Below are 25,673 nucleotides of genomic sequence, written 5' to 3' on the forward strand. Positions count from 1 at the left end.
AGCGGAGAATTTGCCACAAACAGCTGCGTGGCTGATGGGCCGCGTAGTGGCGGCGCACTGCTGTATACTAACCAGCCCCCAAACCATTTATTCATCATCTAATAGGCAATATTTGAGCACCTACTGTGTGTCTGGCTGCAAGCTGTCCAATAAGGAGTTGAGCGGCTCGGGGCTTTGTGACCACCTAGAGGGGTGGGATAGGGAGGGTGGGAGGGAGACGCAAGAGGGAGGGGATATGGGGATATATGTATACGTATAGCTGATTCACTTTGTTATACAGCAGCAACTGACACACCACATTGTAAAGCAATTATACTCCAATAAAGGTGTTTTATAAAAAAAAAAAAAAAAGAGTTGAGCGGCTGCCTGCAACCCGCCGCCCCCCCCCCCCCCCGCCACAGGCCCAAGGAGCCATAAGAACCGGGAGACACAGGGACTTGTGATTCTCAACTCAGATCTGGCCTTAGCTTGTGTTCCGACCTGGGGCAAGTATTGTAAATCCTCCAGCCCGTAGCTTCAAAGCAAAAAGAAGTCTTTTCAAAAGGGAAGGGTATTTCTGGGAACCGGAGAAATACACAACAACAGCTGCAGAAGTGCTGTGAGCCCCTCTGCAGGCTCCCTGACCCGGGAGCCACCGCTCACCCACCCGCGGGCGGAGGCTGCCCGCTGCCTGCCGAGCAGGCTGCCCCGACCGGCCCCGGGGAGCCCGGGCAGCGGAGGCCCAGGGGGCGCCTTTCTCTTTAAGAGCCCCACAGGCGATGCTGATTGGCTGTAGCTATGCGGGTCTTTCTTCCCAGCTCCCTCCCTCGGAGCGCTCCCTCCCCCGCCGCTTTCTCGGCTTTTTCCACACCCCCTCCCCCCACCCGCCTGCGTCCCCTCCAGCCCCTGGCGCTCGCCTCCAGTTCCTCGCTGCAGAGTTCAGCCCCGGCAGCGGCAGGGGTGACTCGCTAGCAATAGATGCCGGGCGCCAAGATTTGCATCCTTAAGCCGCGCTGAACGCCAGAAGAAGAGAAGCCCCGGGAAGGCGGGGACGGGAGGTGCGGAAATCCCCGCCTAAAAGGCAGAAGCCGTCGCCCCCACCAGAGAGCTCCGCGCCGGCTGCTCGCCTGCTTGCTGCCGCTGCCACGAGCGCCCGCCTCTCCCCAGCCATGCCAGGCCCGGCCGCCGACGAGGGGAAGGTCCCCTTCCGCACCGCCAAGGAGGAAATCCGTGTGGGCTTCGGGGTCGAGGGCTCGGAGGGCGGCGGCGGCGGCGGCCGGGAGAAGCCCGGCGCGCGCGGGCGGCGGCAGGACATCGTCTGGAGGAACGTCTTCCTGATGAGCCTGCTCCACTTGGGGGCCGTGTACTCCCTGGCGCTCATCCCCAAAGCCCAGCCGCTCACTCTGCTCTGGGGTAAGTCCCGCCGGCGCCCCCTGCGCCCCGGGCACCGAGGCGAGGCGGCGCCGGGGCGCGCGGGGGCGCGGGTCGCCGCTGGCTTCGGGCGGTGCGGAGCCCCCCTCCGCTCTCCGCTCGCCTCCCCACCACGCGCCCCGGCGCCCCGGCCTGCAGTCGTCCGGCCTTTGGGACAGGCAGGCATTTCTGTGCTGGTATTTTCAACTTCTGCCTCCCCCGCTGTCTGCATGAGTAGGCGCCTTTGGCGGCGCCTGGACGGACTCGGGGCCCTTCGGCGCCACCGCTGTGCGCAGAGGCGCACCGGCTGAACCCGGGTTCCAGGGCAGGGAGACCGATGGGATGATTGTGTCGCCCAGGCGGGTCCCAGGGGCGCTCCTTTCTGCCGCCCTTCGGCTTCTCAGTCTCCTCTGTGGGCCACGGACCTTGGGGCCGAGTTAAGGACAAGAAAGGGAGTTGGAGCGGGGGTGGAGAGACCCGGCACCGGATCAGTCTTGATGTTCGCGCAGGAGATGGAAGACACCAGTTCCCTTCCTGCCCCTGCAAGGCCCCCATCCCTGCCCCCTCCGTGATCTCTTGTGCCCAGTTGCACTTCTACGGTCCCCGAAGTTTCTCGGCGAGCACACCAACCCAGCGGCGAGAGCGCTCTGCCCCCGGCACAAAGCTTAGACCGTGGCCGAGCAGATCCCCTCCGGGACCTATCCCTTCTGACCAGTGCCTGTCTGTCACCGCACCTGTAGCTCTCCCTCTCGCCACCCTCTTTCCTAGCACCCCCAACCCTGCCGGCATGGGAGGGAGCCCAGGAGCCCCCCCCCTCAATGCCCCCCACCTCCCAGGGCCCGGGGGCCGAGTGCCTGCCCTACGTGACTCCAGTGGCTGACCTCAGAACCACTTCCAACACCCCCTGCCCCAGCAACTGGTTTTGGCCTCAGTCCCTGCAGTGGCCACGTGAGCCGGGACAAAAGGCGCTGGCCTTGATATCCTGGGCTGAGAATTGGACGAGGTGATCCAAGAAGCCCTTTCAGCTCTCCTTTCCGAGATCGCCAAGGAACGGGGGCAGGAGAAACACAACCTACTTTTATTCCCAGAGGGGAAGAGGAAGGAAGAAAATAAGAAAACCTCTTTCTGCAAGGCGTCTTATTTAGCATAGTGCCAGCTCCAAATGCCTGGGTTCATAATGGGGCCACTGGTTTCCAAGCCTTCACCTGAAACTCTGCAGTCCCTGCTCTCAGAAGCAAACTCTTCCAGAAGATGGGGGCCTCTTAGGGGAGTGTGACTGAGCAGAGCTGAGGAATGATGAGAGGGGCGGGGCGTCTGTGGGGATCTGTGAAGCCTCCCAGAGCCCCCTAAGCTTTGGGTAACTAACCTCCCTGCTCAGCCCTCCCCTGCTCAGTACACCTCCTCAATTCAGTGTCCTTTCCACCATCTTCTTTACTGTTATGTGTTGGTTTCATTCTCCCTGTCTTCCTTCTTCCTTTACTTCCAGATGACTAGATCGTGAGATGCTCAGTCATTGCTTCATGGACACACTCCCCCCACCTGCCAACCAAAACCCTTATTGCCCTGGATCCTCCAGGGAGCTGCTCCCTCTCCACCCTGCTCCTTCTCCCTGCAGGGGCAGGACTGTGCCTTTGGACTTCAGAGCTCACCTGCCTCCAGGGGATTGGGGCTTAGCTTTAATAGCCACAGTGTCAGAGAGCTCAGGGAGAAGTGAGCACTTAAAATATTGTCTTACATGCCTGGAGCTCCACAGACCCACAGGCTCCATCCCTTACAGCCACCCACCCGCTGGTTCTGGCATCCCACCAGGAGCCACAAGGACAAGGCCTCCTCTCCAGGTTTGCCAGTCACCTCTGCCCTTTCCAGGCCACTCACCGTGGTGGAGACAGAATCTTTCTTCTGAAAGACCTTGGCCAGAAGACACCGTCCTCGGCCTCAAACTCCTCCAGCTTCCCCGGAGAAGTCAACACACTGCAGGACTCTGGGTTCCCCTTTGTGGTTGATGTTGCCAAGCCCATCCTTGTGCCTTCCTGCATAGTCTATTGCCTGAGCTACTTTTCATCAGTTCCATTCCCTGAATCTTGATTCACTCCCTACCTGGGTTTCATTGCTCCCCCCACCCCACCAAAAAAACCCAAACAAACAGAAAAAGAGCCGACAGTGGTGGATATTGTAGTTTCAAGATTCAAATTTGTGACTTAGAAACATTCCAAGTAAGTGAATGTTATCTGATGGATAGCTTGTGAGAGAAGAAGTGAGGGAGAGAGACAGCTAAGATCAGTGTGCTGATGGCTAGAATCTATAGGGAGACTGTTGATCAGGGTTATTTTCATTGAAAGCCCTGGTGCTGTGAGCTTCAAATTTCTCCCCCTGGATGCCCGTTTCATCATCTCTCCCACTGGCTCTGTCTAGTGTTAGGACTGTATTCACGCACCAGTGGGCTGTTCGTCCACTTCAGGGACCTGAGTTGTCAAGGCAGTAGGCTTAACTAGCCCATCTATTATTGCTTGCCACCCTCCACCCCAGGTATGGTTGCCCTGGAAACAGGAGGCATCCATGCAGAGCACCCAGCAGAGGATGTTTTAGGTGTTCAGTTGTGCGAAGAGTAATTTGCGTGGCAGTAAAATGTCATCCATGAAAGATCTCATCAAGTTGTTCAGTCCAGACCTCCTCCACTGCCTCACTCCCCACCTTTTTATGACTCTCCTTGGGCCCAGAGCAAGTTGTTTTCTCTTCTTACCCTTGCAGTTTTCTGAGTGGGCAGGCTGTCAGAACGGAATGCTCTTGGTGCCCGCAGGTCCTGAGGGATGAGTTTATGACTTTTGAGCACAGAACACGACCTCCAGCTGGAGGAAATATCTTCACCTGAAGCCTTGAGCTCACAAAAGTGCCTGCTTTGAGGGTTTTTGGCCAAAGGGGCAGTTCGTTCATGCCCTGACTCCCAAGACGAGTGGAATAGGGGAGTGAGGAGCTGCAGCTGTGGTGTCGAGGTCAGAGTCCTGGCGCCCCTTCCCAGCAGCTTTGCCCTGTCTCCAGGCGTTCTGGCCACTGGTTTCCAAAAACATGAGGGACTTTTCTGGTTTCCCTTGAAATGTCATCCGAGTCCCCTAAATATGCCTTGGTGACATCATGACAATTTCAGTGACACTATCAGGCATGCAAAAAACTAACATGCCCTGCTCCCTTCCATCTTGCCCCAGGGCAAATGTGACCATTGCTAAGGTAGAGACAGGATTCTCTGGTGCCCTTCAGGTTGCTGGCACACAGCCTATGGCGAGGAATCTCAGCGGTGGCAGGAATTGACTGAGGCAGTCTAGCAGGAGGGAGGGTCAGGAGAGGCTGGGGTTTGGAAGGTACTGGTCCATCAGTCAAATTCTGTCCAATTCTGAGAGTTGCCCAAAGATGAGCCGTCTTCTGTCAGGCCTTGGGTAACCTGAATCCACACCTTCGATGGTCCTGATGTCTTTGTTGGGCTTCTTTTTCCACCAGATCCCTAACATTGTTGAGGCGCTCCCAGAATGCGTGGCCACGGACTTCTGTTTTACCTCCGGGTTTTCTAGGGTGAGCACAGCTCAGAAGAGAAACAACTGAGAATGTGAATCCCTGCTCTCCTACTTACTTACCAGCTGCATGGCCTTGGGCAAATGAACATCTCCAGACCTCAGCTTTCTCACCTGTAAAATGGGTATATCAATACTTCTTGCTCATGAGGTTGTGAGAATTAAATTCGATAATAGGTGTAAACTACTTAGCACAGTGCCTGGACCTTGGCTGATGTCCAGTAATTGTTAGCTGCTCTTATTATTATTGGTCCTGATAGTGGCTTTTTTTCTTTAGTAGAAGGAAAAAAGGCCCTCTTGCAGCACAATCAATTCTACAAAGCTGGCACACAACATGGCTTCGTTGCCTCTCTTGCATAGAAAAGATTGCTTTGGCTTGGGAAACAAGGGTTCTTTCTCAAAGTCTCCAAAGAGAAATGAACACAGATCCCCCTGTCCCTCCTCCCTCCCCCATTCCCTTCTCTTTCATCCTCTCTTCCTCCTGTTTTCCTCCAGAAGGCCATTATTTTGTAAAGAAGAATCTTTTTGTTCAGCTGATAACTCACCTGGTCTTTGGTGTTTTCTTTGGGGCTTTTTGAGCAGAGCCAGTTACAATTGCTGTCAAAACAGGGCCAAATCATTTCTCCTAAATGTCTTAGGGTCTCAGTTTTGACTTTTTTCCCCGTTTCTGTCTCCTTGAATCATCTTTTTTTGTTTTTTAAATCTTTAATGCTCAAACTACTAAAAAACTGAAAAACATAAATGAATCTTCCTTTTAAATCTTGTAATTCCCAGCCCATTGTTGCAATTCTTGCATTCTTAATAACCAAACAAGCACTAAGAGCCCTACCCAAGGCTGGGTGGAGTGCAGCGAAACCCGAGAGAATGGTGTGCTTTTGCTGGCTTAATAGTCCCAACAAGTATAAATATAGGTTGAGGTTAACATTATTAACTCGGTTTTTTTCTAACACTGGTCAAGGTCACTGCCAACTGCACTGTCATCCTGAAATGTGAAGTCGCTCTGCAGAGTGGAAACCAGAGCGGGAGTCCCAGCATTGCCACTTAGTTCAACTTCTGGCAGGTCCCTTTCCAGTGTGTGAGCCTCGGTTTCCTGGTCTCTGAAATAGGGATGGTAATACTGAGCTGAAAGTTGTTTTAAGAATCAGGTCAAATGTCAAACTGGTGCCAGAGGATCGACATGCAGTGCTCTCTGTTACTACCAACCTCACCGTGGGCCAGGCGTCAGGGAGCCCGCAGGGCTTCCGTGTCTGTTTGTCTGGGACTTGGAGTTCTTGTGGCTCAAATATAAGGCATAGCCTTTAAATCCAAATAGATTATCCTGACCTCGTGTAACATTTAATTCTCATCTTGTCCTGATTTGTGTATTGTATAAAATCATAATAATTGCTTGGAAAAGTCACTGAGAGATTTACAAAAGGTTGACACAGTCATGGTGGTTTCTCTGAATTTTTATAAAAGGCAACATCGTCTTTGGTTGGCATTATTCTTGTTGAGCATTTATTTTGACATTCTGTAGTCTCTGGTGTGCAGTCTCGCCATCCCTCTGCTGTGACATGTCCTGATTCTGTGGAAGTGCCACCCTGGGGTTAAGAGTATGGACGTTAGAGTCAGAGGATCTGGGTTCAAGGCCCAGCCCCCCAGCTATAGCCTGGGGCAGGTCGCTCACCCCCCGTAGCGTCAGCGTCCCCAGCTGCACAGTGGGAAGAGCGGTACAACCAGCAGCATGTCGCAGCTGGAGTGAAAGGAAGGAGAGTGAGGCACTTGGCCCTCGGTGCTTCCCTTCGCGCCTTCCCTTCCTTTAGCTCCCCTTTGGTGGCTGGGACTTGTTCCGGCTGCCCCCTGGTTGTCAGAAAGCCCTGGTCAGGGGTAGAGCAGTTGGTTTTCTGACTTTGTTTTCCCTGGCAATGGGTTGGTGGCCACCCCAGCAGGGACCCACTATCCTCCCTCATCAGTGTCTGCCGTTTGTTCACTCTGAGTGTGAACGGCCACGAGAGAAAGCCTCACAGTTGCACGTGCAGTCACATATTCACTTGTCCACTAATTCATTCATTCTTTTCCTTTTCAACTATTGTCAAAAGATATCAGAATCACTTGGGGATCTTTTAAAATATTCAGAAGCCTGGGCGCGCCCCCACCCGGACCTACTGCACTGGAATCTCTAGGAGTGAGGTCCTGGCTTTTTTGAAAAAGGCATTAAGGTGTTTCTGATGCACAGCGGGGCTGAGAACCATTATTTAATTCCCTTACCATATTCAGTTATGCTTATTACTCACCCATTACTTGCCAGGCACCGACACCATCCCTGACTTCACGGCACTTAAGGCCAGTTGGAGAGACAGACGGGTGCACAGGTGAGAACCACCAAGGCAGCATGAGCTGCAGGTGCCAGCCTGGGGGAGTTGGGGAGGCTTCCCGGGGGAGGAGGTGGCTGGACTGAGCCTCCAGGAGGCCCGAGGCTGGCTGGCCAAGGGGTTTGGGCGAGATGGCACTGTAGCCACAGGCTACAGAGCGCCCGAGGGGAGAGGGGAGAGCCAGTCAAGGACCTGTGGTTCAGCGAGGCTGACGGTGATCAGGGCCCAGATCCAAGGCAGGAAGATCCAACAGGACCAGGAAGACTGGGAGGAGATCAGGCTTTCGGAGGGGCTGCCCTTCAGCCTCTACCTGCCTCTCACCTCCTCTCACCCATCACACACACCAGCGGCTCTTGGTGTATAACTTCTAGACCAGACACATGGCAGCGGGATGAGTGAGTCTGAAGATTTTCAGGAAAGACCCTGAGGCAGACGCCTTGGAGCAGGTGTGCAGTGGGGCCGGGCACCTCCCTCAGGCTGGCCAGAGCTGAGGGAGAGCTAGAAATAATGTCTCAGCTGGGCCTTTGATCTCACAGCTTCAGGGGTATTGTCCCAGGACTAAATTACTAAAATGCCCCAAGAGTATAATAGCACAGGCATACCAGACCCAGGGCTCTCTCCTCCTCCTGTGTTCCTCTTTCCTCTGTTTCTCAAAGGTACAGGTGTGTAGGGGAGTTCTTCTCACCTCACTTCCTCCCTTGAACCTGAGCTTAAACAGCTGGTTCTCACTACCCTCCTTAATGTCCTGCTTCCCATTTCTGCAGCTTATTACGGAGGGCTCTGTGGGTCCCTGCAGGCTGTGGTCCAGCAACATCACCTGGGAGCTTGTTAAAAAGAAAGACTCTCAGACCCCACCCTGGACCTATTGAATCACTACCTGCACTGATAAGGTCTCCAGGTTACCCATCTGCACTGAACTTAGACAAGCACTCCCTCAAGTCAGGCCACAGGCCGACGGGTCAGAGAAGCTGCACACGGGTGGGATTTGGCAACTCTTTCTTTTTCCGTTTAATGGCCTCCTTGCCTTTGCCTCCCCTCCTCCCCTCCTGCCTCCTTGTAGCTTATTTTAGAACATGTCGGGATCCTGCTTCTCTTGCCAACAAAACGCTGTTGCTAAAATCTTTCAGCTGGCAGCAGTGATGTTTAATTCATGGGCTAGAAAATTAATTTTATTTTCATGAGTAGAGCTGGAGAAAAATAACAGGAAGTCTCTGTGCATGGCCCTTGGGAATTCAGCTTGTCTATTTAACAGATGAACTGGTAAAGGCGAGGGGGCCTCAGGAAAGGGCCACCTTCCACAAAGGATGCTTTTGGCTGCAAGTAGCACAAAACTCAACTTAGGATGGCTTAAGAGATAAGAAAAATTTCTAATTTCACTGGTAGGTAATCCTAAGGTAAGGCACTTGTGGGATGACTCAGTAATAACGTCAAAGTGCAGGTTTCATTTCTGCCATGGTGGCCTTGTGGAATTTAGTTTTCCTTGTGGTTACAAGATGGCTGCCAGAGTTCCAGGAGTTACAACAGTGTCCTACAGAAGAAGAGAGAGGCTGCCCCTTCCTGAAGTCTCATCAGAGAGAAACTCTCTCCTGGTCATCTCACAGCTGATGTCTCCTCAAGTCTCACTTGCAGGATTGTGTCCCAAGTCCCTTGTTAAACCATCACTGGCAAGGGATTCAGGCTCATCAGGCTTAGCCACTGAGCCACATGCCACATGAGGCGGGGGTTAAGAGCCAAACAAAACCCAGGCTCTGGGGGAAGGGAGAAGAGGGCATGGCTGCTGGGACAGCCAACACCTCTGCTCCAGGGCCTGCCTTTACTCCCTCTCATGACCTTCCCTCTTTGGTGTCACCTCCATTCCCTGGAAAGGCTCTGATTTCATATTTTAGCACGCTCTTCCCCTCTACTCCCTACCCGCTCCGCTTGTCTCCAGTCCTGCTGTCATTTCAGCGAGTTGTAAATGTCTGCCTTTTCCATGAGGCTCTGCGCTCTCCCATGGCACATCTGCCTCCCCAGAGCCTGGCAATGGCCTCTGCTCAACACACACTGTGCTGGGGGAATGGATGCAGGAGGAGACGAGTGAATGAGTTTAATCTTTGTGTGGCCTTTCTTTCTAAGGAAAGTTTTCATGTTGTTTCTTAACTTTAAAGATGTTTTTGCCCCTGTAAGAGAACTTTCCATGTGATTTTGGGGGAAGGACTGGGGAGAGAGAAGCCTTTCTCAGTGCCCCAGGAATCTGCATGCCCCTCTGCACCCGTGTGCACCTGGGAGTCACGCTGACCTCAGTGGGGAGCTTGCAGAATTCTCTATCGCTCCTCTGGGTTTTTATGGGATGAGACGGGGCTGGGGAAGGTTGCTCTGGGCACAGGGAAGTGTTAAATGCCTTGTGGGAGAATGGATTTAAAAAGAAAAAGAGGGACAGTGAGTGACTTAGAATGTGTTCTTTACCATGGTGACACACTTTCCTCAGACTGATGAATGGTTTTCTTGGCTGGTCATTGTCTTCATCGTTCAGGTGACGCAGAACGTCAGTGATGACGTCACGGTCAGATTTCTGTTCTCTTGCCTCAAATTTTACTTAAAAGGGCATTTAAAAGTCCACTTAAAAAAAAAAGCCCACTTAATCTCACCCAGCAGGTACTCTTTTTAAAAAAAAAAATAAATTTATTTATTCATTTTTGGCTGCGTTGGGTTTTCGCTGCTGCACGCGGGCTTTCTCTAGTTGCGGCGAGCCAGGGCTACTCTTCATTGCGGTGCGTGGGCTTCTCACTTCGGTGGCTTCTCTTGTTGCGGAGCACGGGCTCTAGGCGCGCAAGCCTCAGTAGTTGTGGCGCACGGGCTTGGTTGCTCTGCGGCATGTGGGATCCTCCTGCACCAGGGCTCGAACCCGTGTCCCCTGCATTGGCAGGCGGCTTCCCAACCATTGCGCTACCAGGGAAGCCCTGCCCTTAAAATGGGAAAAAAAAAAAAAAAAAAAAAATCAAATACCAGTGGACTTGGAAATGAAGAGGTACAAGAATAGAGTTTAGAACTCAGGTTTAAATTTGTTTTCTTCCTGTACCACTGTCTGTTGTATGAATACCATCATGCCCTCGCAGTTTGGCTGTATGGGTTTTAGCTCGGTTCCCTAAAGAGACAATGACTGTAAATGCAACCTGTGACCTGAATGAGCAAGGCCATCTCCCAAAGCATCCTCTACCTCATCGTCAACAACCATTTATCAAGCAGGCAATTAATTTCCTATGGTCTTGAGTCAGGCACTGTGTAAAAAAACAGACCTGGTCTCTACCCTCGTACCTTTTATAACTCAGAGGAACAGCTGTGATTTTCCCCAAGTAGTGTATCCAACTTAATGTTCTCTTGGCATGAGTAGAAGTGGAAAATACTCTTACTTCTTTAAAAGTTCTATGCATGAAATTAGAAATGAATTTCTAAAATGTAACTTTCCTGGAGTAGTTTGTCGGTTCCCTCCTCTAATAAATACATTCATAAGAAGCTTTTGCAGATGGTTACAATGAAGATCGTCTCTATTCTCAGCCTATGAGTCACTGGAGTGTCCCTGAAAGCATTTGTTTTGCCCTAGAGTCTCTATAAGCAAAAGAAGGTATTTATTAGCAAGTGTGAATAATGCCCACATATCTCCCCCTCCCATCTCCCACCCCCAAATCCACTGTGTTTGGCTCCCTAGCTCCTGACAAGTGGGTGAGTCATTCACATTTTTGAGCTCTGCTTGAATTACTCCAGGGTCTTGACTCCATCTGGAGCTACCCTCTGAGCATAGACTGGGTATGAACCTAAACTTGGCAGAGCTCCCAGGAGGGTTGGAATAAACCATAGTTATTAGAGCTAATATTCCTTCATGCACAGAGCTGGTAGTCAGTGTTCGCCCAGTGGTTAAAATCATTGGATAACTGTGCCTTCCCTGGTGCTCCTGGAATTCCCAACAATCCAAGAGCTGAAGGGTCAATACCTGGCTCAGCTGCAGGGCTTAAATCTAAAAATAAATCTGTTCTGATTGGTTTTGATTGGTTGGTGCCCTTGTGGGTTGTCATTTTTTTTTAAATTGAAGTATAGTTGATTTACAATATTGTGTTACTTTCACATATACAGCAAAGTAATTTGGAGATATATATATATATATATATATATATATATTCCTTTTTTGATTCTTTTCCATTATAGGTTATTATAAGATATTGAATATAGTTCCCTATGGTGTACTCAGATATTTTTAATATCATCTCTGCATATGCATTTTCTTGTTATCATATGATTCATATAATCTTCAGCTTCTATCCTTTTCTATTTTAACTGAATGAGAACTTTGAAAAAATCAGTCAGTCATTCTGGCTTAAATTTATATCCTAAATCATGTAAGGAAAGGTATTAGGGCCCAATCTAAGTTCTGGGGTTGAAAGTAAATCACCTGTCCTAATAAAAACTTCTTTTGTGATAGAGGCAATGTGTGTCTAAAAGGTGATTTTTATTTTCTAGTTTATAATTGCCTTTATGTAAGATTCCCCCCGAAAGATTTGATATTAATCATCAGAAAAAAATAACATTGGAAAAGTCCGATTGTGAAGGTGTATCGCTAAGTGTTGGGAGTTGGGAGGACAGAACGTGGAGGACCTTACCGCTAATTCAGGCAGTACTCGTAGCTCACAGGTCATTGCCCGTGATGTTGTGGACGGTGTCTAGGCTCCCAGCAGCCCAGGGTCGGTGCCACTCAAACCATACCTGAGGCTTGGTACAGGGAATCGTTTTAATGATAGAAAATTTCAAACATACATAAAAGTAAAGAGAATGGAGTCTCTATCCCCACACCCACCCCTCACCTGGGGATTTTTTTTTTTTGGTAACTTTTTACTTTGATATATAATTTCAGATACATAGAACAGTTGTAAGAACAGTACAGGGAACTCCCATTTACTCTACGCAGACTGAACAATTTCCATCTTATCCCATTGGCTTTATCATATTCTCTATGTGTATATGTATACATATGTGTGACTACTATTTTTTCTGAGCCATTTGAGAATAAGTCGGAGATATTGTGTCCTTTTCTCTCTAAATACTTCAGTATGTATTTCCTAACAATAAGAATACAACCACAGTACAATGTTCAACACCAGGAATTTAACCTTGATATTATCTTTTTTTTTTTGTCCACACCCAGCAGCATATGGGATCGTAATTCACCCACCAGGAATGGAACTGGCCCCCGCTGCTTTGGAAGCACAGAGTCTTGACCACTGGACCACCAGGGAAGTCCCAACCTTGATATTATCTAATCCACAGTGGATAGCCAAATGTCATCAGGTATCCTAGCAATGTCCTTTATAGCTTTTTTTTTTTTTCCCCCTTTCGGATTAGGTTGAAGCAAATTCAAGACAATTGCATCTGTAAATACTTAAGTATCCAGTATTAGTCGGGGTAACTGGCTACATCATCCACATGGAAAACCTCGGGGGCCACCTTTCCCCTACCAACTGCCCCCAGCTCTTTGCGGGAAAACATTTGTGAGGGTCAGTTTTCAGAAGCGGGAAGGGGTAGAAACTGAGAAGCAGACATAGGTAATGAGCGAGGCAGTAGTTCTCAGGCTGGTCTGCGGACTGTGTATTGGGGGTCATCTGAGTTGCTCGTGCAACGTGCAGATCAGGGGGCTCTACCCAGACGGGAGCTGTACCCAGGCCCTACAGGATGAGAATCTCTGGGAGCGACCCGGACTCTGCATTTTAACAGGTGCCACGGGTAGCTCTTATACCCTGTGGGTTGGGGGTGCTCTGACCCGGAGGCGTGTGACCTGGGAGTGATGCTGTGTCCCTAGCAGTTTAATGTCACGTCCCCACACATGTGCCCCGTCTCAGAACAGGTGCAAGGCTGTTACATTGCCTCCAATTCCACTAGCCTGAGACTCCTTAGGGTTGATAAGAGGCAGCATTTGGGGAATGGGAATAGCTGCAGGGGCTCCTCTCTCAGCACACAGCTTCTTACACAGGGCTGATCCCGAGGGGGTGGGAGTTTCACTGGAGAGAGGAGAGTTAAAGCGGAAGGAGAACCTGTGATCAGACCCGTTTGTGGCGTGGAGTGAGCTTGTTTTCCCGGGGCGGGGTGGGGGTAGGTGATTGGATCATCCCTGGGGTGGAAGTCTGTTCAGAAGAGGTGAAAAAAACCCAGGAGAAAGCCTCAAACAAATAGCCCTAGGCAGAAACCTCCACCTGCTTGGAAGAGGGCCCTGAAACCTTTCTTAGGACTGCGGAGGGGACTCAGGTGCGGCAGCCAACTGCGCAGCCTCAGCGCCTCCCCTGCCCGATCTTCCCCTCCAGGAAGGCAGCCCCAGTACGAGTAGCGGTGGCATCATTATTATCGATCCCAGGACCAGACAGCGAGTTGGTGCAGGAAATCCGCTGTATAGACGTGACCGCGTTCAGGAAACGTGTCCATTCAAAACATGGAGGTCGGTGGAGCCCTTCTCTCGGGCCCCTTTCATCTCTGAGGGTCGGGGCTTTCCAGTCGTCTTCATTTGCTGAGGAGCAGATACTTCTTAGACCAGGCAGGCGGGGACACAGTGCAGCTCTGCCTGGGACAAGGCACACTTTAGGGGCAGCCTGGACCCAGGCTCCTCTGCTACCTGAGATACAAGGACCCTTGTAAATGATTCTGACCCACCAAGAGATGACAACCACTGGGGAGACGCTCTAGATGTTCACTGTGCAACCGATGGGCGGCAGTGGGCTTAATTCTAACCTGCATCCTGTCAATGTGGCCACGTGACAAAGGTGACCACGTGACACAGGTGACCACCCTCACCTAGGACAGTAATCCAAGTGGCTGTTTCAGTTCCTCCCGCTGTTGAATCTTCCTCTCCGTTCTCTTGAAAAGGCGCTGCGCTCTCCAAGTCCTTTTCCATTTTAGCACGAGTGGTTCTCAAGCTGTAGCTCGTGCCAGTTTAGATCTCGGGGCTCATTCAGCCTTGCTCAGGGGAGCCGGGCTGGGTTTCTCTCATTCAGAGATAAGTGTGAAGAGGCAGCAGAGAGGCTTCCAAACCCGGGCCGGCTTGGAGGCTTCACAGAGAAAGAGAGATGCAAAGTCCTGAAAGCAGAGCTCGCATTGGCGCTGTGCCCCGACTGCACGACGTGTGGGAGCAGCTCCCGGAGAAGCAAACAGACAGGTGGGCCTCCTTGGCCCCCAGGGGCTGCCAGGTGCTTCTTCAGTCTAAAGGCTGGAGGCAAGAGTCTGGACTCAGATACAGCTTTGCTGATTAGCAAAAGTTCTCATCTCCCAAGTCTCTCCCTGGTCAGGGCCATTCCTAGTGGACATGAATTGGGTTTATGAAAAAAGTATTTGAAAGTGCCAAGGAGGTTCCCGCACCGTCGTGATGATGCTGAATAGGCAGATTGATGTTCTGATGTGTACCCGGGTTCAGGAGCAAGTGAGGGAGCACTTCTGGGGTGCGCTTTTCCACCTGCTTGGAGACAGGCAGGTGGAGAGATTTAGATGACTAATTAACTTGTGTTTTGCACACATTTATGGACATGTGCCCAGCATGGGCCAGATGCTGGGAATACACAGGTGAGCAAGCTATCATTCCTGACCACAAAATGCTCACGATCTAGAAGAGGAGACAGACCTAGGAGAATTGTAACTCAGTGTGATGAATACGAGGACTGAAGTGGGCCTGAGGTGCAGGGATGGCTAGAGGAGGTGGGTGTTGTAACTGTTTTATCCACACAACAATAATCCTACAGGGCCTTAATGTCTTCACGGCTGTTCTGAACAACAGCAAAACTTTGCAAACAAAATTATTTCATAACTAAGTAGAGGGGAAGCTTAACCCAATGAATGCATTTGGTGGCAAAATCTGACCTAAACTGTCTATCCTTTTTAGTCTGAATGTTCGTATTGATGTGTTTGATGACAGACCCACCATGGGTATTACCATAATGCATAGGCACTCTATTACCTTTATCAAATCTGAACAATTCTGAACCTTGAAGCACATCTGACCCTTGGGTTTTGATGAGGGACTGTGGACTTGTCCTGGTATCGTCTGCATTTTGCATCTGAGGAGGCAGAATGCAGGGCGGACTCATTTGCCCAAGATCCAGAGCTGGTAAGGGGCAGTCAGGGCTTGCGGGAATGTCCTTCTGATGCCTGAGCTCTGCTGGGCACCCTCAGGTGACACTGCCTTGAGAGGCACCGACTTACACAGCAGTGGTTTGGGCACCGGGCTCGTGGGTGGCTCTGGAGTGGGAATGGATCAGATAGCATTGCCCAGGGATGTACCCAGGTGGCCGTGATGGGGATGTGGGTGTCAGTCTCCCCCTTGGCCCGGGCTCATCCACCTCACTCTGGTGGTAGTCAGATCCTATTTAACAGGGAATGGGGATTTTGTGCCTCTCTGCCCACAAGATATGCTGTTGCCATGTCAAAATCTGTCCGCCACCACACCCCGCCCAGATCATCTCTCACTGCTTCTTGTCTCCATTCTTTGAACATTTTGTTCCCATCACTGGGTTCTGGTCTGTTACCCCTAAGGTCTCTTCAACCAGTGGGAAAGAGGTACTTGTTAATAATTCTGACGTTTTGTAAGTTGGCCCCACGATCAGCTTTGTGTACAGGCAGGAAGTAGCCAACAGGGAGAAGTGATTTTACGGACACAGGCCTTAAACAGCCTTCAAATTACCTTCCTTAGCTGTCCTAGCAATTGGAGCAGGGGTTCTGGGCTGAGGCTGGATGCCTCAGTGGTTTCATGAGCCCCCAAAATAGGTTTTGTGTGTGTTGGCGTTTTTCTTCCATTGGATTCTTAGCAGAGCCTGTGACTTTAAAAAGGTTAAGTGCTGCTGGGTTGGAGTGAGGCTCATTAAGCATGTCAGCATTTCCCAAAAGGATAAACAGTAAATGAGTGTTCATTTATATACTCTCTTCCATTATCCTGTCGTGTTTCTATAGTCAATATGATCACTTTCATGCTTTAGTTAATAGCTAGGATAATTAAACCTTGATAGGCTGAAGGGAAAACTTGGGAGCTCCTGGATTCAATAGGCCTTTATGGGGTGGGTCTACCTGGAGTCCCCCAAATGAGGGATCCCGTTGGATTGTGGCACAACCCAAGGACAAAAAACAAAGGGTGTTTTTCATCACTTTGCTTACTTCATAATTTTGCCAGGTCTTCTCATCACGAGGGAAGCAGTGATGGTTCCTCCAAGGGCCTTTCCCTGCCTCAGCTTAGCTCTGCTTGTGAAACACACCCCGGTGATAAGAATCTAAGGAGGTAGTGCATGATTTTCCTCTTGCTGCTGTAACAAATTATCACAAAGTTAGTGACTTACAGCAAAACAAACTTATAAACTTACAGTTCCATAGGTTAGAAGTCCGACACAGTTCTCACTGGGTTAAAATCAAGGTGTCAGCAGGGCGACATTCCTTTCTGGAGGCTCTAGGGGAGAATCTGTTCCCTTGCCTTTTCCAGCTTCTGGAGGCTGCCTGCATTTCTTGGCTCATGGCCCCTTGTTCTGTCTTCAAAGCCAGGCTCTATCTTCGACCTAGAGGGTCAAGTCCTTCTCACATAGCATCACTCTGACCTCCTCTTCTGACTCTCTTCCACTTTTAAGGACCCTTGTGGTTACATTGGTCCCACTTGGACAATTCGGGGTAATCTCATCTTTGAAGTCAGCTGATTAGCAACCTTAATTCCATCTGTAACCTTACTTCCCCTTTGCCATGTAATGTAACATATTCACAGGTACCGGGGACTAGAATGCAGACATCTTTGGGACATCATTATGCCTACCACACCCAGACACCAAAGAAAACTAATCTGCATTAATTCCTTTGGTTATTATAAGTACCACCTGGACAGAAACGCTCAGTTATGTATAACCTTCCTTCGAGGAGAGCTTGTCCTTGTGAGAGGCATATTGAAGGGTCACGACATTGCAAGTTCTCTGACCTCATCCTCCCCTTCCTGGGGCTGGGGGCAATGTCTGGCCATCCCACAGGCTGTGACCTACTTTCCAGGAACAGCCCTGGAGCATGTAGCCCTCTTAGGGACCTTCTAAAGGATGTGTTGATGCTAACGTTTGACTGCCCACCTCTGGCTAGTCCCAGGGGTGACGTATGTTAGCAAAAATTGGCTGGAGGCAGCTTAGGGTCTTGAAACCATCAGATAAACATTTTATTAGGGATGTGTGTGAGGAGAGATTCGTGGCCTGTCTGGAATATAATTTATGATTGTGTGTGCAGTGTGTGAGCAGGGATGAGAGGACAGAGATGGGAAAACAGAAACCCAACAGTAACATTAGCCACAGAAACAGGTGCAAATCTAGGCAGGAAAATGCAGAGGGGAAAAAAGCTCCTCGTCATTTGACTTGTGTCACATCAAAATGGCAGCAAGACCTTGGAGGGTAGGCTGTTCAGGGGGAAAAGGAGTCTCAAGCCAGTAGCAGCATCTTTCCGGGCAGAGGGGCTTTGTCTTGGTGAGGAGACATTGGCTAATTGCATGGATCTGGGGCTTTTGTTGGTTTTGTTCTGGTTCCAAACGGTGGTCGGAAAAGCATCTCTTATAGTGACTGTGTGCAGCCCTGGCCCTGCACAAAGTCCTGAGACTGGGGACAGGGAAGGTAGGGAGAAGGTGACCAAGAAACTTTCCCAGAAGCAGGACCAGCTACATAATTTACAGGGCTGGGTGTAAAATGAAAATACAGGGCCCTTGTTCAATAATTATCAAGAATTTCAAGATGGTGGTGGCAGAGTATTTAGCCAAGCATGGGGCCCTCCTACGGCCTTGCGTTCTCACACTGGTCACACACCATGAAGCATGAAGTGGCCACTGCCCAGGGCAACGTTCCCTGTGTGTGTCCTTGGCTCTCTCTGATATCACGAGTGATGTTCGAGGCCTCTTTCCCAGGGAGTTAGCAGGACCATGGGCCTTGGCCCCGAGGACTTGCTTTCATATCATAGCACTTGTCTTGATTGCACTGGATATTTGATGCTGCTTGACAGGTACTTTGCTCCGTCTGGGGGGAACCCACATTCCAGGGGCAGGAAGCAAGAAGGGCGAGGAAGAGAAACTTGGGATTCTTAGAGCCTTCCCTTCCGGCGGTGTGACCTCAGACAAGCAACTTAGATCCTCCCCATCCCTATGGAGTGTGAGAAAATATTTGCAAATCACGTGTCTAAAAAGAAGTTAATATCCAACGTATACAAGGAGCTCATACAACTCAGTAGCAAAAACACCATATAACACAATTTAAAAGTTGGCAAAGGACCTAAAAAGACATTTTTCCAAAGATGACAAACATTTGGGGAACAGGTATATGAAAAGGTGATTCACATCACCAATCATCAGGGAAATGCAAATCAAAACCACAATGAGATATCACCTCACACCTGTTAGTATGTGTATTATGAAAAAGACAAGAGATAAATGCTGGTGAGGATGTGGAAAAACGGGAATCTGTGTGTACTGTTTTTGGGAATGTAAATTGGTACAACCAGTACTGAAAACAGTATGGAGATTCCTCAAGAAAATAAAATTAGAATACCATGTGATCCAGCAACTCCACTTCTGGTCATATAGCAAAAAGAAACAATATTTTTTTAGGAGTTCCCCGGCTGTCCAGTGGTTAAGACTTCGTGCTCTCACTGCTGAGAGGAGGGCCTGGGTTCAATCCGAGGTTGGGGAACTAAGATCCCAGAAGCCACGTGGTATGGGAAAAAAACAAAAACAAAAACAAACTTTGAAATGTTATTCACAGTAATGGTATGGAAAGAACCTGCCTGTCTCTCACAGATGAATGGATAAACAAAATCTGATACACACACACACACACACACACACATACACACAAATATACATACATAACATACACAATGGGATATTATTCAGCCTTAAAGTAAATCCTTACACTTGCAAGAACATGAATGAGCCTGGAGAACATTATGCTAAGTGAAATAAGCGTGATGGAGAAAAGACAAATGCTGCACGGTATCACTTATGTGTGGAATCTAAAAAAAAAGTTGGAATCATAGAAACACAGAGCAGAAATTGTTGCCTGCAGTTGGGCATGGGGGGAAATGGGAACATGCTGGTAAATGGATACAAATTTTCAGTTAGAACATGAGGGATAAAATGAAGGAATAAGGTCTGAGGAGCTAATGTATAACAGGGGGACTAACTGATGATGCTGTATTCTGTAACTGAAAATTTCTGAGAGAGTAGAATTTGTGTCCTCACACACAAAAAGTGAATATATGACAGGTGATGGGTATGTGAATTAACTTGATTGTGAGAATCCTTTTACAATATATATGTATATCAAATAATCACATTATACGTTTTAGATATATTACAGTTTTGTCAGTTATGCCTCAAAATAGCTGTAAAAAGAGGAAAACGATCAACAAAATTGACAAAACTAGTTAGATTGACTATTAAAAAGAGAGATAAGAACAAAATATGTAAAATCAGAAATGAAGAAAGGGACATTACTACCAATTTTGTAGAGATAAAAAGGCTTACAATAGAGTACTATTGACAGTTGTAGCCAAACAAATTTGATAACTTAGATGAAATGAACACATTCCTAGAAACACACATCCTACCAAGAAATACAAAATCTGAACAGATCTAGAAGTTAAGATATGGAATCAGTTATCAAAAATCTCCCAACAACTGAACGCCCAGCACCAGGTATCTTCATGGTGAATTCTACCAACAACTTAAAGAAGAATTAACACCAATCCTTCTCAAGTTCTTCCAAACAATTTAAGAGGAGAGAATGTATCTTCACTCATTCTATGAGGTTAACATTACATCAATTACAAACCTAAAGACACTACAAGAAAAGTACACTACAGACCAATATCCCTTATGAATACTGATGCAAAAACCCTTTAAAATAAGAAGAGACAGAACAGCCCATTGTAAAGATTATACATCATGAACAAATGGGATTTATTCTTGCAAGGCAAGGTTGGTTCAACATATGAAAATCAATCAATGTAGTATAGCACATAAACAGATTGAAGGGACTAAACTCCATGTGATCATCTTAATTGATGCAGAAAAAACATTTGACAAAATTCAATGCCATATTATGATTAAAAAAAAAAAACACAACAAACCAGGAATACAAGTTGATGACTTCAACATAACAAAGGTCACAGATAGAAAACCAACAGCTATTATATTCAGTGGTGAAATCTTTCTCCCTAAGATCAGGAACAAAGGAAGGATGCCTGTTGTCACCACTTCTATTCAGCAAAGTACTGGAATTCCTAGCCAAATAAATAAGGCAAGATCAAAAATAAAAGGCATCTAAATCGGAAAGGAAGAAATAAAATTCTATTTGTTGAGAGACAACACACAAGCACCAAAAAAAATCTGTTAGAATTAATAAATGAATTTAGAAAATTTGCCAGATACAAAATCAACACTCAAAACTCAGTTGTTTCTCTATACACTAAGAATGAACAGTTTGAAAAGGAAAGTTAAAAAAAAATACCATTTAAAATATCATGAAATATAGTAAAAGACGAGGACTAACTTAACCAGCGGGACAAAAGACATGTACATTGAAAACTAGAAAACGTTGCTGAAGGAAATTAATGAAGACACCAATAAATGTAAAGGCATCTTGTGTTCACAGATTGGAGGACTTAATGTTGTTAATATGTCAACACGACTTAAGGGGATGTATGGATTAAAAGCAATCTCTTTAAACATCACAGTGAGGTTTTTTCAGAAGTAGTAAAATTCATCCTAAAGTTCATATGGAATTTAAAAGGCCTGAATAGTCAAAATAATGTGGAAAAAGAACAAAATTTGAAGTTTCAAATTTCTTGATTTTGAAACCTACTACACAACCACAGTAATCAAAATAGTACTGGCATAAACACACATACAGGACGGAGAATAGGTCAGTGGAACAAAATAGAAACCCAGAAGTAAACCCGTATATACATCACCAAATGATTTTCAACAGGAGTGCCAAGACCACCCAATGGGGAAAGGATAGCGATTTCAACAAATGGTACTGGAAAAACAATATCCACATTCAAAAGAATGACGGTAGACCCTTACCTTACACCACATACAGAAATTAACTCAGTGAATCAAAGACCTAAATGCGAGACCTAAAACTATAAAACTCTTAGAAGAAAATTCTGGGAAGAAAACCATGACATGAAATTTGGCCAAGAGTTCTTGAATATGACACCAAAAGTGGAGGTAATAAAAGAAATAGATAAACTAGGTATTCAAAATTTAAAAATACTTCTTTCATCAAACAATAAAACGAACCTGCTGAATGGGAGAAAATATTTGCAAATCCTATAGCTGATAAGGTTAATATCCAGTATGTATACACTTGTACACTGTTGGTGGGTATGGAAAATGGTGCACACAGAAAGGAAAACAGTATGGTGGTTCCTCAAAACATTAAAAATAGAATTACCATATGATCCCATAATTCGAGTTCCTATTAAATACTCAAAAAGAATTGAAATTATGAACTCAAAGAGTTATGTGTTCACCCATGTTCATAGCAGAATTATTCACTATAGGCAAAAGGTGAAAAAACTCAAGGGTCCATTGAGGGATGAAGGGATATACAAAATGTGGCCTATACAAACAATAAATCAATATTCAGTCTTAAAAAGGAAGGGAATTCTGACACATGCTACAACATGGATCAACCTTCAGGCATTACGCTAAGTAAAATAAGCCAGTCACAAGAGGACAAATACTGTATGATCCCACTTATATGAAGTACATAGAGTAATCAAATTCACAGAGACAGAAAGTACAATGGTGGTTTCCAGGGGTGAGGGGGCAAGGGAAATGGAGAGTTGTGGTTTCATGAGTACAGACTATTATAGTTTTGCAAGATGAAAAGTTCTGTGGATGGTTGATGGTAATGATAGCACAGCAGTTTAAATATATTTCATGCCTCTGGCCTGCACTCTTAAATTGTTAAGATGATAAATTTTATGTTATGTATATTTTACCAGAATTTTTTTAAATAGAGGAAAATTAAGACATTCATATAAAGAAACACTGACGAAGTTCATTACTAGTAGATCTGCTCAATAAGAACTGTTAAAGGAATCCTTCAGGCTGAAATGAAACGTAACTTGAATCCATATGAAGAATTAAAGAACAATGGTAAAGGTAACTACACTAAGTTTAAAAGGCCAACACATTTGCAGTTAGGGTTTGTAACACCTCTTTTCAAAATGTGATTTAAAGGACAAATATATAAAATAGTTATTATAAGGCTATTAAGGGGCACACAATACATAAGGATGTCATTTGTGACAAGTGCAGTGTAAACGAGGATGCGGGATGTAAATAAGCAGAATTTTTGTTATTATTAGATGAAAATGTTATTACTTCAAATTTGTTTTTTCATAAAATTAAGATGTTTACTTTAACCCCTAGGATAAGCACTAAGAAAACTACCTCACAAATATACAGAAAAGAAATAAGAAGAGAATCAAAATGGTAAACTGGGAAAAACATCAACCACAAAAGAATGCAATAATGAAGGAACTGAAGAACAAAAAGGATATAAGATATCTAGAAAATAAATAGTGTAGCAGTAGAAGTAAGTTCAAAGGGCTCAATATAGGATCAACACAAAGAAGACTACATGCAATCACGTTATAATCAACTTGTTAAATGTGAAGTACAAAGAGAGAATATTGAAAGGAACAAGAGAAAAGTGACTTGGCACATATGAGGGAACTCCCAGAAAACAATTTGTGAATTTCTCAGCAGAAACCTTACAGGCCAGGAGAGAGTTGGATGATATATTCAAAGTACTGAAAAAAAAAAAACAAACCTGTGAGCAAAAATGACCATACCTAGCAAAATTATGCTTTAAAAATAAAGGAGAGATAAAGTCAACAAAATCACAGTGAGTTCATCACTACTAGAACTGCCTTATAAGAAATGCTTAAGGGAGATCACTTTGAAATGAAAACATGTTAACAGAAATGCAAAAGCAAACAAAAGCATAAATTTCAATGGTAAACTCATACACACACACACAAATATAGCATAATAACACTGTAATGGTGCTTTATAAAGTACTTTAATCCTGAGATAAAAGTTTAAATTTGTTAACAATATAAAAAGAAGGAAACTGACTATAAGGACACAAAGTTTGGGTGGGAGTAAAAGAATAGATGTTTAGAATAGATGTTTCTATGTAGCCTTCAGCTAACCACAAAGAAAAGGCCTACTATAAATAAACAAAAGATAAAGAGAAAAGGATCAACGTAAATCACAACAAAAAAATAATCAAACAACAATGAAATAAAGCTACAGAGAAAGAGTGCAAAACAGACATAAGACAATGAACAAAACAGCAATAATAAGTCCTTACTGATCGATAATTAGTTTAATATAAATGGATTAATCTTCCCAATCAAAAGGCATAGAGTGGCTGAATGGATAAAAAAACAATATCCAATCTTATGCTGTCTACAAGAGACTCATTTTAGATTAAAAGACACATACAGGCTCAAAGTGAAGGGATGGAAAAAGATACTCCATGCAAATGGCAACCAAAACAAAGTGAGAGTTCCTATATGCATAACAGACAAAATAGACATTAAGTCAAAAATTGTCTGTATAGACAAAGAAGGTTTCTATATGATAATAAAAGAGTCAAGTCAACAGGAGGGTATAACAATTATATATGCATCCAGCATCAGAGCACATACAGCTCTAAAGGAAATATCGAAATTAAATGGAGAAATTGATTGCAGTACACGAATAGTAAGGGACTTCAATAACCCAGTTACAATAATGGATAGAACACCCAGACAGAAAATCAATCAACAAACATGACTTGAACAACACTATGGACCATATGGTCCTTACAGACACATACAAAACATTTCATCCAACAGCAGCACATACACGTTCATTTCAAGTACACACACACCATTCTCCAGAATAGATAATATGTTAGGCCACAATCAAGTCTTAACAAATTTAAAAAGTCTGAAATAATTTCAAGTATCTTTTCTGATCACAATGGTATGAAACTAGAAATCCCATAATAGTAACAAAACAGGAATATCTGGACGTCCCTGGTGGCACAGTGCTTAAGAATCTGCCTGCCAATGCAGGCGACATGGGTTGAATCCCTGGTATGCAAAGATCTCACATGATGCAGAGCAACTAAGCCCATGCACCACAACTACTGAGCCTGCGCTCTAGGGCCCATGTGCCACAACTACTGACCCCGAGTGCTGCAACTACTGAAGCCTGCGTGCCTTAAAGCCTGTTCTCTGCAACAAGAAAAGCCACTGCAATCAGAAGCCCATGTACCACAACAAAGAGTAGCCCCTGCTCACTGCAACTAGAGAAAGCCTGCATGCAGCGACGAAGACCCAACAGAGCAAAGAATTAAATTAAAAACAAAATTTTAATAAAGAAAAGAAAACAAGAAAATTTACCAATACGTGAAAATTAAAGAATATACTCTTTTCCCCGTTCCACTTTTATTGAGATATAACTGCCATAGAGCCCTGCATAAGTTTTAGGTGTACAGCATAAAGATATGACTTATGTACATCAAGAAATGATTACCACAGTAAGTTTAGTGAACATCATCTCATATGGCCACAAAATAAAAGAAAAAGAGAAAAATGTTTTCCTTGTGATGAGAACTCTTAGGATTTACTCTCTTAACCTTCATACATAACACACAGCAATGTTAATTATATTTATCATGTTGAATAATACAGTCTTGAGCAACCATTGGCTCAAAGAGAAAATCAAAAGGGAATTTTCAAAGAATCTTGACACAAACTAAAATGAAACACAACACACCAAGATTTATGGGATGCAGCAAAAGCAGTACTACAGGAGAAGTTTGTAGTGATAAATGCATACATTAAAGGAGAAGTCAAACCTCAAGTAAACAATCTCACTTTATGCCTCAAGGAACTAGAAAAAGAAGAAAAAAGTAATCTCAAATTTGGCAGAAGGAGGGAAATAGTAAAGATTAGAGCAGAAATAAATCAAATAGAGACTACAAAAACAATAGAAAATAGAAACAAAACTAAGTGGTGTTTTTTGGAAAGATAAATTTGACAGACTCTTGACTACACGAATTAAGAAAAAAATACACAAGACAACTCAATAAAATCATAAATGAAAGAGGAGACAATATAAATGATGCCTCAGAAATAAAGGAATCATAAGGGTCCATTATCAATTATGCCAACAAATGTGATAATCTAGAAGAAATGGATACATTCCTACAAACATACAACCTACCAACACTGAATCAAGATAACACAGAAAGTCTGAACAGTCCAATAACAAATAAGGAGATTGAATCAATAATTTAAA

The 25,673-nt window shown here is 45.8% G+C and overlaps 1 protein-coding gene and 1 long non-coding RNA gene across 13 annotated transcripts in view; one reads left to right on the forward strand and one right to left on the reverse strand.

Annotated features, from left to right (window-relative positions):
* The first annotated feature begins 125 nt into the window (after positions 1-125).
* Positions 126-25,673, forward strand: part of LOC309628525 (uncharacterized protein) — a 65,622-nt gene continuing 40,074 nt past the window's right edge. Inside the window, exon 1 of the mRNA XM_082391614.1 lies at positions 126-1,392. Coding sequence (XP_082247740.1) covers positions 1,149-1,392 — 244 coding nt within the window. The 5' untranslated portion in view covers positions 126-1,148. The remainder of the gene's footprint in view (positions 1,393-25,673) is intronic.
* The window catches only part of LOC309628308, a 38,969-nt gene continuing 23,861 nt past the window's right edge, over positions 10,566-25,673 (reverse strand). For 3 of the 12 annotated variants that reach the window (XR_014244389.1, XR_014244393.1, XR_014244394.1), the window contains 3 exons: positions 18,844-18,984; positions 16,451-16,596; positions 12,599-14,765 (listed from right to left, as the gene is read on the reverse strand). This is a non-coding gene — a long non-coding RNA (uncharacterized lncRNA). Of the gene's footprint in view, positions 10,886-11,931; positions 12,041-12,598; positions 14,766-15,260; positions 15,361-16,450; positions 16,597-18,843; positions 18,985-25,673 lie in introns of those variants that run through there. The other 9 variants (XR_014244384.1, XR_014244390.1, XR_014244387.1 and 6 more) reach the window with 7 other exon arrangements.

This window comes from Balaenoptera borealis, assembly GCF_965194805.1.
Source record: "Balaenoptera borealis genome assembly, chromosome: 4".
NCBI lineage: Eukaryota > Metazoa > Chordata > Mammalia > Artiodactyla > Balaenopteridae > Balaenoptera > Balaenoptera borealis.